The sequence below is a fragment of the Chanodichthys erythropterus genome, chromosome 22 (genome assembly GCF_024489055.1).
Source record: "Chanodichthys erythropterus isolate Z2021 chromosome 22, ASM2448905v1, whole genome shotgun sequence".
NCBI lineage: Eukaryota > Metazoa > Chordata > Actinopteri > Cypriniformes > Xenocyprididae > Chanodichthys > Chanodichthys erythropterus.
Window position 1 is genome coordinate 22,111,648 of NC_090242.1, and position 17,693 is coordinate 22,129,340.

Genomic DNA, 17,693 nt, shown 5'->3' on the forward strand with positions numbered 1-17,693 from the left:
AGGGAATTAACAAGGAATAAAACCAGTCAGGAAAGTCAGGAAACAGGAAAAACCAAACTAAAAAACAATGAAACTGAACATAACCATGACCATATGTCATTTAAAGTACTGCTTAATTACAACGAATTTACAGCATAACTATCGATAATTATAGTGTACCTATACAGTAAGTATGTGTAAGTATAGGGGAACAATATGTAAAGTATTGGGGATAAAGGGTAACAACCAGGAAACTATCAAATTATTTATACTGTAAGTATTTTAGAACTAAGGGGTACTTACAATGTTATGATAGACAACAATCGTATGTTTGGGAGCAATTTAGCGAGAACTGTGCACTGATTAAGTTGTTTCAAGGCAAGTAGAAAGAACTATTGCAATCTTTTTTAATACATGGGGAAATATAGCTACTTTTGTTTCATGTAGTTACAGGGTAAGTATGACATTGCGGGCCGTAAATTTAAGGTCTGCTTGTTACCCTCTTATTTCATGTAGTTACAGGGTAAGTATGGCATTACGTGCTGTAAATTAAAGTGGAGCATGTTACACTCTTATTTCATGTACTTGGAAACCTTTATTTGAAAAACAACTTATTTCAAAACAGTTTTGAAGTTACAACACGTCTCATTTTTTTCTCTTGCTTGGCTATCTCCTCCTCTTGTTCCTCTTTTTCTTTCTTTCCACTGATGAATCTTAAGAGGGAATCCCATTTGCTATTCTGTATTAAAAGAAAACACAGTACACCCGGAAATTTGCTTGTTTATGTTACAAGTCCCGGGCGTGGAACACGTAAACAGATTACAAAAACCCCCTGAATTATCAGGAGAAGTAAACACAAGAAAAGATGAGTGTCTTTCCTCAAACGCAGCTTGTAGCGTCTATTTATTGATATCATATCATCATCACTTTATACTTATCAATATCACAAAATACACTATTAACACATCTGTAGTCTTGTACTGTTATATTCGTATCTTTTAAAATGAAACCGTTTTACTGTACAAAATGATCACCGTCACGCTCATAACACATAGACACTACTGAATTGACTACGATCACAACAATCAACCGTTTTACTCTTACTCTCACATTTAACACAAACAAGTTATTCGTTTTAAACACATAGAAAATGTGAACTGACATGTTTTATATTGACAATGGCACATACTTTCATTTCTTTTATGAATATATAACGTTACCTGAATTATCAGGAGAAGTATACACAAGAAAAGATGAGTACTAGCTGCTTCCCAATTCGCCTACTTATACTACGTCCTAAAAGTATGTACTGTTTTTGTAAAGAAAAAGTACATACTTTTGAGTGTGTAGTAGAAGAGTATGCAAGTTTTGGGACATACTACCTCGTCATAACTGCGTCTTTAACGGACGTTCTGTTGCTTAGTTACTCAACCTGTAACTGTTTAAACTACCCTGTCAATCATTTTGTCACAGTTAAAATCCTCCACATTGAATTAAATTTATTTTCTTCCGTTTCGGAGAGAAATGTAGTCGCACGCTGATCTGCCAGTCATGGGTCTTTCATGCAGAGAACTCTCCTCATCTTTGCATAATGATGCATTTAAAAGTTAATGACCAAACACATCGTTATAAAAGTTCACAATGCTGTTGCAGATGAAATATAATATGGATAACATTTAATAAATATATTTTTGTCAGGTTAGAAACTGCTTATTAATCATTCAAGCCCCTTACCTCGCATGTCCGTCATGTTTGTAGTTTTTAAACACTTTTTATTCGTATTTGTAGTTCTAATCGAATCCTCGTCCACAGCGCAATGTGTTATGGGCAATATTAGCCGTTAGAAGTGTGCACGGATCTGCACTTCGAATTCTAACCGGAAAAAGTACACCATCCGGGTATCTTTGGAATACTCATTTCAACATACTACGATTTGGGACATACTATTTCTTTTTTCGAATACTACTTAGGACGCATAGTATGCGAATTGGGACGCAGCAGCAGCTTGTAGCGTCTGAAGTAAACACACGCGCATCACCATAGCGACCTACAACGGACTCCCTCTAGTGGCAACAGTTGTATTCTTTTAAAACTTCAGTCTTAAGTAGTCATAATTAATGACTCAGTGTACAATAAACTCTTTGTCAATAAACAAAGAAATAAATACATAAATAATTAAATAAATGTAAAAATAAATAAATATTAATACCAAAGACACATTACCTTGTGAATACACATGGGTGTATCACATTTACTCATCTTTTACCCGCATGCCAACTGAGATGTATACGACTTTCCTTCTTAAAGGTGCCGTAGAATTAAAAAAAAAAAATGTAATATAAGTCTAAGGTGTCCCCTGAATGTGTCTGTGAAGTTTCAGCTCAAAATACCCCATAGATTTTTTTTGTATTCATTTTTTTAACTGCCTATTTTGGGGCATAATTAGAAATGAGTCGATTCAGGGTTTGTGGCCCTTTAAATCTCGTGCTCCACGCCCCAAGAGCTTGCGCTTGCCTTAAACAACATTAAAAAAAAGTTCAGACAGCTAATATAATCCTCAAAATGGATCTTTACAAAGTGTTCGTCATGCAGCATGTCTAATCGAGTAAGTACAGTGTTTATTTTGATGTTTACATTGATTCTGAATGAGTTTGAGGCTGTGCTCTGTGGCTAACGGCTAATGCTACACTGTTGGAGAGATTTATAAAGAATGAAGTTGTGTTTATGCATTATACAGACTGCAAGTGTTTAAAAATGAAAATAGCGACGGCTCTTGTCTCTGTGAATACAGTAAGAAACGATGGTAACTTTAACCACATTTAACAGTACATAGCAACATGCTAACGAAACATTTACAAAGACAATTTACAAATATCACTAAAAATATCATCCATCTGCCATTTTTTGCTATTGTCCTTGCTTGCTTACCTAGTCTGATGATTCAGCTGTGCACATCCAGACGTTAATACTGGCTGCCCTTGTGTAATGCCTTTCATAATGTTGGGATCATGGGCTGGCATATGCAAATATTGGGGGCGTACACCCCGACTGTTGCATCACAGTCAGTGTTATGTTGAGATTCGCCTGTTCTTCGGAGGTCTTTTAAACAAATGAGATTTATATAAGAAGGAGGAAACAATGGAGTTTGAGACTCACTGTATGTCTTTTCCATGTACTGAACTCTTGTTATTTAACAATGCCGAGGTAAATAAAATTTTGATTCTAGGGCACCTTTAAGATGAACATAAAAAGGTTTTTAGGAAAAAAATAAATCATATGGGAACCCTTTATAATGCAAGCTCACGTGTTCCTAAAAGTCGAAGCATCAAACAGCACAAACAGTAATAACTACAGTAATCCATATGACCCCAGTGGATGAATCAATGTCTTCCGAAGTAAAACGATATGTATTTGTAAGAAAAATACCAAATATTTTAATATTTTTTAAACCTTCGATCAACTGTCTTCTGCGTGTGCATGCGAGGATTGAGAATTCATGCTTGACGTAACTTGAAGCATGACTTAAGCGCGTCGAGAAACTCACGCAGATGTTGGATACCCTCAGTTTTTTTATTATTATTATTATTATTAATGCTCACAACAAAATACACAGAATAACAGATAATGAAAATGAGAAACAAACAAGACAGAATAACAGAGACGGCAGTTCTCGCGCGAGTTTCACATGAATCTCCCACGAGAACATCATGAAAGCTTCACGTTACTCATTTCAATGTTCTTCGTCAAACGCAAAGTCGACTGTCATGCAGGCGCTGGCGCTGACAGTTGGTTGGAAGCGAAAAGATGAATAGCCTAAACCATGAGAAAATTCCAGGGTGTACTGTATTTTCTTATAATACAGAATAGCAAAGGGATTCCTTAAGATTCATCAGTTGAGAAACAAGAGCAAGAGGAAGCCAAGCGAGAAACAACAACAACAAAAAAAACGGACAAAACTTGTTACTTTCGGTCAGGACTTTAGAATTTGAAATAAGAGGGTAACAAGCTCCACTTTAATTTATGGCCCGTAATGTCATACTTACCCTGTAACTACATGAAACAAAAGTAGCTATATTTCCCCATGTATTAAAAAAGATTGCAATAGTTATTTCGACTTGAAACAACTTAATCAGTGCACTTTCTCGTTAAATTACTCCCAAATGTAAGATTGTTGTCTATCATAACATTGTAAGTACCCCTTAGTTTTAAAATACTTACAGTATAAATGATTTGATAGTTTCCTGGTTGTTACCCTTTATTCCCAATACTTTACATATTGTTCCCCTATACTTACATGTACTTACTATATAGGTACACTATAATTATCGATAGTTACGCTGTAAATTCGTTGTAATTATGCAGTACTTTCCAGTCTGTAATCTAAAGCGTTACCATAAAGTATAATGTATAGTAAAACTGCCAATTAATTCAAACATATCATCAGCATAAGTTGACAAGTTGGTAAAACAAACCACAAATATTTTCTCTCAAACAATGCAAAGGTTCTATAGCAAATTAATACAATTGACATGAACACCCCTGCCCAACACCCCTACAGACATAAAAAGTACAGTGACCAGGAGGGGACATGCTCAGTTTAAATAGTTTGGCCATGACAATGTGACAATGGGAATGTTATAATAAGTCTTGGCCAAGTCTTTCCCCTTCATTTCTCATATCTCTTTATCTTTCTTTATATTATGTCACTTAAGTATATATTTTGTAAATACTGTAAATGCCCCATCATGCAGATAAAAATTTGACTTTATGACTATATTTCTGTTGATTACACCTGTCATGATCACAGTCTGCTCCTGTCAGTTCCCGGACTACACTTCCCACAATCCTCCCTGCCAGTCACATGTTCACTCTACACCAATCACCTGTCGCCACATACAGCCATGCACACACACCTCACTAATCACCACACCCAGCTGCAGCTTGTTACCTGGACTATAAAAGGACTCTCATTCACACCATCCGATCGCGAAGTCTTGATTACTCTGGTGTCATTTCTGAGCGTTTATATCCTGTCTGCCTGTCTGTTGCCGTTACTGTCTGTTCCCTGTTATTGACCCGTTGCTGCCTGTCCTGACCCTTGCCTTGTCTACCGTCCTGTGAATGATATCTGCCTGTCCTCGATCTTCTGCCTGTACTCTGACTACGACTCTGCCTGTTCCTTGCTGTTCCTGTTTGCCCCTGATCGACCCAGCCTGTACGACTATGCTCACTTTGAATAAAAGCTTGCACATGGATCTCTGCTTGAGTCCATGGCAACCGGCGACCTTGAGAGCGTTGCAGCCGGCGACCTTGAGAGCGTTGCAGCCGGCGACCTTGAGAGCGTTGCAGCCGGCGACCTTGAGAGCGTTGCAGCCGGCGACCTTGAGAGCGTTGCAGCCGGCGACCTTGAGAGCGTTGCAGCCGGCGACCTTGAGAGCGTTGCAGCCGGCGACCTTGAGAGCGTTGCAGCCGGCGACCTTGCGTGCGAAGCGTCCGGCAGGCTTGAGTGCGAACCGTCCGGCAGGCTTGAGTGCGGAGCGAAGCGGCCACCGGGCTTGAGAGCGAAGCGGCCAGCGGAGACTTAGGAATGCCAGCCGCTCGTGCTGAAATCAGCGGTGGATCAGTCACACTGGAACGCAACCCTCTCCGCTCCCGGACTGATCTAGAGACGTGACGTGACTCTGGCGATCAGCGAAGGCGTGACGTTGCTCTGGACGATCAGCGAAGGCGTGACGATGCTCTGGACGATCAGCGAAGGCGTGACGTTGCTCTGGACGATCAGCGAAGGCGTGACGTTGCTCTGGACGATCAGCGAAGGCGTGACGTTGCTCTGGACGATCAGCGAAGGCGTGACGTTGCTCTGGACGATCAGCGAAGGCGTGACGTTGCTCTGGACGATCAGCGAAGGCGTGACGTTGCTCTGGACGATCAGCGAAGGCGTGACGTTGCTCTGGACGATCAGCGAAGGCGTGACGTTGCTCTGGGTGAACAGCGAACGCGTGACGTGACTCTGGGCGATCAGCGGAGACGTGACGTTGCTCTGGGCGATCAGCGGAGACGTGACTTGGTGTTGTTATTGTGGTGACCGCCATTTTGTGAGTGTCATCTGGCGAGGCGGCCATTACGTGATCTACCATGGTGTCGCATTCCTCCGTGACCCCCACAGTAAACAGAGAACAAACAGTCAATAATGCATAATCCAGAAAGCAAGTAAGTGATGAACGCGGTCCCTCTTGTCTAAGTTTATCCTGGAGGGGTTGATTAATGCCATCGCAGAAAAAGTCTATAAGTGCACAGTCAGGCCAATCTGCATAATAGGCAATATCCAGAAACTTCTGAATGTGGTCCTCCAGGGTACTATTACCTTGACGAAGGCGGATGAGATGTATAGCTGGGTCCATGTTGAGGCTGGAAACGCTTGTGGAAGCTGCTGGATCATAGATGGCGAAGTATTCTGTTGTGAATGGGAGGCTCAGGCAGGAGATCCAAGTGCAGCGTTTTATTTACAGTGAGAATGGTCGTACAGGCAGAGTCAATCATGAACAAACAGGAGCAGCAAAGGACAGGCAGGGTCGTAGTCAGGGTACAGGCGGTAGATCAAAAGGCTGGCAGATATCACTCACAGAACGGTATACAAAACACAGGTCAGGACAGGATCAACAGCGGGTAACAGGCAGGAACAATAACAATAAACAGACCGGATATAAACGCTTGGAATTGTAACAGGAGTTAGCAATACTTTGCGGTGAGGTGGTATGTGTGGAAGTCCTTTATAGTCCTGGTAATGAGCTGCAGCTGGGTGTGGTGATTAGTGAGGTGTGTGTGCATGGCTGTATGTGGCGACAGGTGATTGGTGTAGAGTGAACATGTGACTGGCAGGGAGGATTGTGGGAAGTGTAGTCCGGGAACTGACAGGAGCAGACTGTGATCATGACAACACCAGTGACAATAAATGTTATCATTTAGCTCCTTGAGCCTGTGACAGCATTCGAATGAAGTTTGACTAATTTATTATTAATAGTCATTTATTAACAATAGTCAGAATACACAGTGCATCGCATTTTGATGCATATGGGACTGCATAGCCACAGACCAGTCAGGGTGCCCATGCTGACCACTGTCCACCACCAAAAGTGCCAACAGTGGGCACGTGAGCATCAGAACTGGATTACAAAGCAATGGAAGAATGTGGCCTGGTCTGATGAATCATTTTTTCTTTTACATCACGTGGATGACCAAGTGCGTGTGCGTCGCTTAACTGGGGAAAACATGGCACCAAGATGCACTATAGGAAGAAGGCAAGCTGGCGGTGACAGTTTGATGATTTGGCCAATGTTCTCCTGGGAAACCTGCCCTCCATGTGGTGTTACTTTGACACGTACCACCTACCTAAGCATTGTTGCAGACCATGTACACCCTTTCTGTATTCCTTGGTGGCTGTGGCTTTCAGTAGGATAATGTGCCCTGCTACAAAGCAAAAATGGTTCAGGAATGGTTTGAGGAGCACAACAATGAGTTTGAGGTTTTGACTTGGCCTCCAAATTCCCCAGATCTCAATCCAATAGATCCATAGAATCCATAGAAGCCCCACCTCATAACTTAGAGGACTTAAAGGATCTGCTGCTAAAATCTTGGTGCCAGATACTACAGCACACCTTCAGGGGTCTAGAGTCCATGCCTTGATTGGTCAGGGCTGTTTTGGCAGCAAAAGGGGGGCCAACACATTATTAGGAAGGTGGTCTTAATATTATGCCTGATTGGTATATATATATATATATATATATATATATATATATATATATATATATATATATATACATACCTTATATCAACGGCTTGCAGGGCATTAAGGCATGACTTACTCTGCATATGCCAGCATTAGGTACCATCACCGATAATAATTTAATAATTTCTTTGTAGCGCTTGTTCCAAATATAACAATTTTATTAAGAAATAGAAAATAACTATCAGTACTACAGAATTATGACAAAAATCAAAGTGTGAGATAGCTATAGCACGCAGAGGAAATTAATTATTTATTTCGAGTTTTATCTCATTGTTTATTTGATTATTTTTAAATTAATTTTGTTAAAACTGTTTTAAAATAGTAATGTTCAAAGCATTGTTTCCCACGATTTTAATTCCTGTGTAAATGCATTTATGCTGCTTCAATGAAGCATTAAACATTCTGTGTAAATGCACATTTTTGTGATTTTATGCCACTACAGAGTTGGTTTCTGTGCTGCTTTTTCTGTGTAAAGAGCAAACTGATGATACTTGATAGAAGTGTCTCTGATTTGAGTTTTCCTCAGTACTTGTGAAAGCTCCTCTACAGACCGCAACATAGTGTTATAGTGTTGGCCCAGATCCGGATCTAGGCCAATATGTTGCCTTCTCGGTCAACAAAACAGGGTTGGGGTTTGGCAGGCTGTGGCCAAGTTTGACGGTCTGAGCTGACATCATCATGGCTAGCATCAGATTTCAGCTGTCCCTTCTCCACTGACTTCAGGATCTGAGTCCTTGGTGTCTGGTGCCGGGATGATGCTCGCGAGGAGTGGGCAGAAGCTTGAGGAGTGTTGTGTATCAGGACTTTCTCCAAGAGTCAAGTCAAGTCAAGTCAAATTTATTTATATAGCGCTTTTACAATTGGTAATTGTTTCAAAGCAGCTTTACATATTAGAAGCACAGAAAAAAAGGGAAGTGGTTAAAACTGTACAAACAAGCGTGGTAATATGTAACATATACAAGATGGTGCTACATTAAGCCAATGTCGGCTGACTTCCAGGGGTGGAAAAAACCCCCTAGGAGAAAAACCCAGCGTGCTAGCACTGGGAAAAAAGTCCTAGGAGGGAAAAAACCCCTTGGAAGATATATATATGTAAATGTATATGGAGATCAAAATCTGAATTGTACATTTTTATTATAGAGATTAAAAATCGATTATATATAAATATATGCAAGCGGATACGGGGATCCTGGGCTACGTTGTAGTCAGGTCCAGACGCAGGTTCTCCATCTGACCTGGATACGGCCTGGATCCAGCACCCGGCAAACCTCAGGATAAGCAGAGAGACAGATATTAGCGTAGATGCCATTCTTGTTCTGATGTACAGGTATATCTAGTGTTATAGGAAATGTTCTCGGTTCCGGCCGACCTAATTATTGCAGCGTAACAATCCTTTAACGGATTTGAAAAATGTTAATGTATTGATGATGTGTTATGTGTATGCAAGAGCAAAGAGATGTGTTTTTAGTCTAGATTTAAACTGACAGAGTGTGTCTGCTTCCCGAACAATGCTAGGAAGATTGTTCCAGAGTTTAGGTGCTAAATAGGAAAATGATCTGCCGCCTTCAGTTGATTTTGATATTCTGGGTATTATCAACTGGCCTAAATTCTGAGATCGCAATAAACGTGAAGGACTATAATGCATTAAGAGCTCACTTAGGTACTGGGGAGCTAAACCATTTAGAGCTTTATAAGTAAGTAGCAAGATTTTAAAATCTATACGATGTTTAATAGGGAGCCAATGTAATGTTGACAGAACTGGGCTAATATGGTCATACTTTCTGGTTCTAGTAAGAACTCTAGCTGCCGCATTTTGAACCAACTGTAGTTTGTTTAAAAGCCGAGCAGAACAACCACCCAGTAGAGCGTTACAATAATCTAGTCTTGAGGTCATGAATGCATGAACCAACTGTTCCGCATTTGTCATTGAGAGCATATGTCGTAATTTAGATATATTTTTTAGATGGAAGAAGGCGGTTTTACAGATACTAGAAACATGACTTTCAAATGAAAGATTGGTATCAAAGAGCACACCCAGGTTCCTAACTGAGGACGAAGGTTTAATGGAGCACCCGTCAAGTGTTAGAGAGTATTCAAGGTTTTTTCGTGATGAAGATTTTGTTCAAAATATTAGGAAATCAGTTTTTTTCTGAATTTAATAATAAGAAATTTCTTGTCATCCAGTTTTTAATGTCAGCTATGCATTCTGTTAGTTTTGTGAATTTGTAGGTTTCGTCAGGGCGCGAGGAAATATAGAGCTGAGTATCGTCAGCGTAGCAGTGAAAACTAACACCATGCTTCCTAATTATCTCTCCCTAAGGGCAGCATGTACAGAGTGAAAAGCAACGGTCCTAATACTGAGCCTTGTGGTACCCCATATTTAACCTGTGATCGATACGACATCTCTTCATTAACTACCACAGACTGATAACGGTCAGATAAGTATGATTTGAACCATGCCAAAGCAATTCCACTAATGCCAATATAGTTTTCAAGTCTTTTTAAAAGAATGTTATGATCGATAGTGTCAAAAGCAGCACTGAGATCTAATAACACTAATAGAGAAATACAGCCACGATCGGATGATAGGAGTAGATCGTTTGTAACTCTAACGAGAGCAGTCTCAGTACTATGGTATGGTCTAAATCCTGACTGGAAATCCTCACAGATTCCATTTCTTTCTAAAAAGGAACACAGTTGTGTTGAAACTGCCTTTTCTAGTATCTTTGACAGAAAAGGTAGATTCGAGATTGGCCTGTAATTTACTATATCTCTCGGATCTAGTTGAGGTTTTTTAATAAGAGGTTTGATAATAGCCTGCTTAAAGGTTTTTGGCACGTGTCCTAGTGTTAAAGATGAATTAATTATATCAAGAAGTGGACCTACGACCTCTGGAAGCATTTCTTTCAGTAGTTTAGTCGGCATTGGGTCTAACATACATGTCGTTGATTTTGATGATTTGATAAGTTTAGATAATTCTTCCTCTCCTATAGCGGCGAATGATTCTAGTTTTACCTCAGGGACACTACAGTGCACTGTCTGAAGAGAAACTGTAGACGGTTGCATGTTTATAATTTTCTCTCTAATATTATCAATCTTGCAAGTAAAGAAGTTCATAAAGTCATTACTGCTGTGCTCTATGGAAACGTCAGCAGTTGAATCTCTGTTTCTAGTTAATTTAGCCACTGTGTCAAATAAATACCTAGGATTATGTTTGTTTTCTATTAAGAGATTTGAAAAATAAGTAGATCTAGCATTTCTTATGGCTGTTCTGTACTCAATCATTTTTTCTTTCCACGAAAGGCGAAAAACTTCTAGTTTTGTTTTCTTCCAACTACGTTCAGCTTTTCTAACAGCTCGTTTTAGAGCCCGAGTGTGCTCATCATACCACGGCGTTGGATTAGTTTCCTTAATCTTCTTTAGACGTAAAGGAGCGACCGCATCTAATGTGCTGGAAAAGAGAGAGCCAATAGTTTCTGTTGCAGCATCGAGTTCTTCTATGTTGTCAGGTATACTAAGGCGATGAAACTGCTCGGGGAGATTATTTATAAAGCAATCTTTAGTGGCAGACGTGATTTTTCTGTTTGGCACAGCAGTCTCGCTCTCTCGTTGCTTTGAAATTTCCATTATCTGCAGCATAAAGGCCTCTGATGAACCAGCTGTTCCAAATGTGTGGTGAGAGGGGGGTTGAAGTCACCATTGCCTTCTTTTCGGTCTAACAGCCTGCCCTGATGGGTTCCCAGCATAGTTGACCATGTAGTCATCTAGGTAATCATATGTCTTTAATGTCAAACAATTTTACTGTTTACATTGGTATTCATAGTCATATGCATGTTTGTGTGTGGTTCTAAACAAATAAATGGAAAAATATACATTTATTAAGTCATTCTCAAATAAACAGGATATTTCAAGATGTATATTACCAGATACCAGATAGAAAGTCGTTTTGGTGAAGCTGTTATGAAAGACACAATGTCTTGTTCAGCATTCAAGGCATTTCGAACCAAAGGGATGCGTGTTCTAGCTTTTCCAGCAATGTTTTTGTTAGCGTCTCACCGGTGGTATCAGCAATGGAAACAAAGCACAAAAAGTCCTCTCGAATGGAAAATTTGCCAGAGTCATGATCCACATAGTGGACTAGTAATGATAATTGCTGATGTCAGCTGTTTCATCCGGCAGCAGAGAGAACCACTGGGCTCGTTTGCATTTTTAATTGTTGTTTCCCACACAACTCAATTATTTCGTTTTGTATTTGATGCCCACAGTAATTTGTGTTTGAATGTGCAAGCTGCAAATACTGTTTTAAGGTTGCATCACCATCTGCATGAAAGTTAAGAAAAGCATGGAAATTGCTGCTTTCGTCTGTTTGACCTTTGAGAGGTACATTTTGCTGTCCGCAAACAGTAATTAATCCATTTTTTTACATTACTCCAGTCACTGAATGGCTTTGTCGTGAGAGTCATCTCGCCAGAGGAGAAAAGTATGCAGGCCACACAGAACAGGCCATCCTGTGATATGCTGTACCTCAATGTTAGATATAAAGTCTTGTTGAAAAACTCATCAGGGATTTTTCTTTATTTCCCAAAAATGGATCTTGACGAGCGACCCAGTCTCTGGGTGGTCTGAATCTACTCTGCAGTGCACTGAGTTTAACGGAATAAGTGGCCAATTTAAGCTCATCTGCTTTAAATTTTCCGATATCTGCTATGTCAGTTATTGTGACCGGGCAGCTAGCAGCAGGTACCTGTGGGCTGGGAGGAATGACTGAGGAATAAAGGTTGCTGTTGGAGGGTAGTGGTTCCATGCAAGGAGGCTGAGCAGCTGGCAGCTGGATCTGCATCATACAATGAAAGAGAGTGGGGCTTGGCTTGGAGCATTAATAAGCGCCCTCTCATGGAACGCACAGTACAGCCATACAGCTGCAGGCACCACTGCACAGCACTGTAATACAATATACATATATACTGTGAATCCTTATGTTTGTAAGCTTTATGAACCAAATAAACATACATAAACAAGGTTAAAGATACATTAGGTGTACATTTGAAAGTATATTTAATATATCACAATGGCATTAACAGGTTCATATTAAACATATTAAATTTCGATTTAAAGTGCTTTTGTTTAATTAAACACTCGCTTGTGCATTGCTACAGGTTTTCCATGCTTCTGTTTATTTTACACATAGCCAACTGCTAATAATCTTAATCAGCAGTAACAGAAATACAAAAGATGAATAAACTCACTTTTAATCATTGACGCACACAACTCTGGCAGGATTTAGGAGGAAAAAACACATTAATCATCTCTCTATGACAGAGTGAAAATGAAAGGAGTTCTGTACACAGAAACCCGACCAATGCTGTGGTTTAATTGGCTGTCCGTTTGCGTGATTGGTGCATGATTGCTATGTAGGCTCTCCAGAAGTTCAACTAAAGCCACATTTTCACTGCAGGAATTTTCCCCAGGAACTAGGTACTTTGGGGTGGTACTCGGTTTAGCACAATGGTGACATGCAAAACTCAATTTTACAGTAAACTACTGGCAACAGTGTTGCCAGTACATAACTGTGTCGAGTGTCCACACTACAGAGTAAAAATAACATTGATGCTGTGTTGCAGTGAGATAATTAAAGGTGCTCTAAGCGAATTTACGTGTTTTTAGGCCAAAACATTTTTTGTCACATACAGCAAACATCTCCTCACTATCCGCTAGCTGCCTGTCCCCTGAACACAAAAAAAGCGGTCTCTGTAGTCGCCACAAGCTCCAAAAACGGCAACAAAAACAAACTGATGCAGCCTGGACCACTTAACATAATAAACATGCTCCAGCCAATAACCGACAAGCAGCGTCAATACGCAAGCTACTTACATTTTAAATGCAAACGTTCATGACTGCAGGAAGCACGGAGGGGAGGGCCAGGAGGAGTAAGAGGGAGGGTCTAGCTAGCCTCTGTTTTGTTAACAACACTTCGAACGTCAACAGGAAGTTACTCCGCTCAGAATCGCTTAGAGAGCCTTTAAGTTAATATTTAAGTGATGATTGAGCATTAATGTTGAACACCTGCTGTTTACTAGCAGAACCTCTGAAATGAGGAAGAGGAATGGAATAAATATGATCAGAAACTACAACTACGAGCAGAATTTACAACTGTCTTCCAGCCATTACAAATTATTACACTTATTACTGACCAGAATAACATTATATTTACATATCTTATTGAGAATTAACAGAAGTTTAGATGTTGATATTTTGGTGAAAATGTTTGGTTTGATGTTACCATTGAGGAGATCAGCGTTTGCTTTAGTTGAGCTCTTTACCCATGACTTTTAATAGATCAGTTTTTTTTGTTTTGTTTTTTCTCTGGCTGTTTAAACTGTTTTTGCAAGTCACATTTGTTATGGCAGAAACAAATGTGGAGAAAAAAAAATTGAGCGCTGATAGTTATGTGTTGGTGAAGACATAACCGTCACATAGTCTCTTAATTCACTAAATTCATACTGTGTTTTATCCGTTGTTACATTATTAACAGACTAATATTTTTCATTATTGCCACTGTGAAACTACAGTAAGAGATCCTACAACAAACAGCTAAAAAGAGTTGACACCATGAATAAAAAACAGCTGCAGCATTATTTAGACACACACAGATATCAAAAATCAGCAGATCAATCTCAACAATGGTGGCAATAAAGCTGCATAATTTATTCATTCTGCAGTGCATGCTTGGAGTTTTGTACTATTCTGGCACCCAGCATGCATTGCAACATTAAACTTTTGGATGTCACCATTGTTGAGATTCATATATGATTGTTGATGTCTCTGCTGTGCAAGTTATGCAGGAGCTCAAAATATTTGATGCATTATAAGACTTATATATTCTCATAAATAACTGAAACCTTGCTTGTTCTTACGCTGTTGAATCACAGATGTAGTACAATTAATAAAGATAAAATACCCATAAGTCAAAGACTAGACAGAAAGAGATCAGTGAATTAGACAAGTCCAAGATGATTACAGAATCATCAAAACAGCCAACAAACCTGATCAACTTCATGTTGGCTTTTTCCTGCCATATCAAATGTTGTTTTATAAACATTTAGTTACAGCAGCCAGAGAGAACTAATGTGAAAGAATCAAGAGCCCAACTAAAGCAGACACTTGTCACCATGATGGTGTCTGCAAACTTCAATAAATGTTTATTTTCAATAAAACATCAATATCCATATCTATTAATTCTCAACAAGAACTTTTGTATGAAAAAAATAATGTCAAACAGGTTTGTAAACCTGTGGCTGAAGTCAGTTGTAGTTGTGTTTCTGCTCTTCTCTTTTTTCTGGTCTTGTTTCTGTCCTTCAGTGATTCTGCTAATCAGGTGTTTATAAAATGTCTGAATTCACTCACTTCTTTTAATTAACTCTGTCAAGTGGATTATATTAGTTAACTAATGTAGGGAATAGTGAATGAGGTATAGGGTGTGATTTAGAACACAGCCTCTGAGTGTCGACTTTGAGAGCTGTTAACTCATAGTATATTCCTCTAGGCTACTTTCTCGAAGATGACAAATATTACCCAGAATGCATTGTTTTCTACAGTATATTACTGTTTTAATGGAAAATGGTTTGTTACTGTCAGAATTTGGCCGTTTCTCTACAGCAAGGTCTAACAAGTGCATAAAAATAATTAATAACCGCCACCTGCTTTTTCCTGTCATGGCTAACGCTAGGTGTGTTATCTTAACTAATAACATTTATTAATTAGCTTATAAAGCCCACATCTAATGTTACCGAAAAAAGTTCAGTGATCCGTCAGATCCTGTAGGTCGGTTAGTACAGTTTACTGCTGAACAACTCATTTTGTTGGTGTGAAATAACACAGAAATCGAAAATTAATATTTAGTTATATCTTCAATATCCCCTCAAAGCTCCAACAGTCTTCAGAGAAGCTGTCAGTCAAAACTGTCAATCATGACGACACGCCCCGTTTCTATAGCATCAAATTGCTAGCTAAAATCCAACTTATCACAAAAACGAACAATTGAATATACATCAGCGTGACAACAACTACCTTAAATGATCAAAACCATCTTTTGGAAAATTTTATTTGAAGCATAATTTATTTTTTTGTTTTCACTCATTCCTGTTCATTTGCATTGAGAGGGCGGGGTTTATGACCTGTACTGCATCCAGCCACCAGGGGGCGATCAAAGAGCCTGCAACTTCACTTTTCAGGATGTATGAGGCACACTTTTTCTTTGATTAACATTAATTACTGGTTTGTTAGGCTGTTGTGTTTATGAATTATACAGACTGCAAGTGTTTAAAAATGAAAATAACGACAGTCTTGTCTCCGTGAATACAGTAAGAAACGATGGTAACTTTAACCACATTTAACAGTACATTAGCAACATGCTAACGAAACATTTAGAAAGACAGTTTACAAATATCACTAAAAAAGTTATAATGGATCATGTCAGTTATTGTTGCTCCATCTGCCATTTCTGGCTGTTGTCCTTGCTTGCTTACCTAGTCTGATGATTCAGCTGTGCACAGATCCAGACGTTAATACTGGCTGCCCTTGTGTAATGCCTCAATCATGAGCTGGCATATGCAAATATTGGGGGCGTACATATTAATGATCCCGACTGTTACGTAACAGTCAGTGTTATGTTGAGATTCACCTGTTCTTCGGAGGTCTTTTAAACAAATGAGATTTATATAAGAAGGAGGAAACAATGGAGTTTGAGACTCATTGTATGTCATTTCCATGTACTGAACTGTTGTTATTCAACTATGCCGAGATAAATTCAATTTTCAATTCGATGGCACCTTTAAGTGAGTTATTTTATTAAAGTTTTGACCCCCTCAATGAAAGTCTATTGGTCTTTGTCAAGCCAACATAATTCTGAGAAAATGTAATTTGTCATTTGTTGGCAAATTCTACTTCATTTGATTTGATAGTTGGTGTCTCAAGCAATGTCATTTATACATTTTAAAATGTGGCTAAAATATTGTCATACTGTTACTGATACTTCTACTATTCTTTCTATTTATAGGGCTAGAATTCTACAATGGGTAACTGTACATCTTCAGAAAGAAATGTAATTCCTGTCAAAGACAATACAACAGCAACAACATTATTCAAACAGGAGACACCACTTAATTCAAAACAGGTGACATACAGAATTCCAGCTCTCATCTATATCAGTGAAGATCAAACCTACCTTGCATTCGCTGAAAAGCGGAAAACTGAAAAAGACACAGATGCAGAAGTGCTTGTGATGAGAAGAGGATCGTGGAAAGGTGACAAGAATGAAGTTGAGGTACTAGACATGTTTAACCAAAATTGTAAAATATTATTCATAACTGACAGTTTTCTAAAAGTCCCCCTGTAGTCAATAATTTTATCACTTAAAACAAATCTTTGATCACCAAAATGACAAATTTAGACATTTTTTCCTGTGAAAAAAAACAAACAAAAAAAACATCATGCCTTAAAATAGCTTGAATGTAACTCTAGTCTACACCCATGCTTCATTTAATATAAGTGGATCTATGAATATTCTAATTAGCCCCACCTCCACTCGCACGAGCTCAGAGATCCATTCGGTCAACTTACTGAGGTAAACACTGCTCAATGATATTGCTTTTTACATTTTTGACACATAGCGGTAAGATTAGCCTTTTGCTTGACTACTTTATCAAACCATTCGCCATCTCAGAGTCAAACAGCTGCCTTCTAAAATTCAGCATCCTTAGGACCACTTTGAACAACTCAAACCGTCAGTGGAGAAAGGCATATAGTTCATCATAATATCATTATCACACACCCGCTATAGCTAAATCTACCTGATTTTTCATATCAACAGAAAAATATACGGGGATAACCTGGTGGTCATAGTTAATGATATGCTAAAGCCCGCCCGCAC

General features: G+C 39.1%; 1 protein-coding gene across 1 annotated transcript in view; it reads left to right on the forward strand.

Moving 5' to 3' along the window:
- LOC137013147 (sialidase-3-like) overlaps positions 1 to 17,693 on the forward strand; it is a 31,195-nt gene that overhangs the window by 1,062 nt on the left and 12,440 nt on the right. Inside the window, exon 2 of the mRNA XM_067376776.1 lies at positions 16,821 to 17,087. Within this exon, the coding sequence (XP_067232877.1) occupies positions 16,836 to 17,087 (252 nt within the window). The 5' untranslated portion in view covers positions 16,821 to 16,835. The remainder of the gene's footprint in view (positions 1 to 16,820; positions 17,088 to 17,693) is intronic.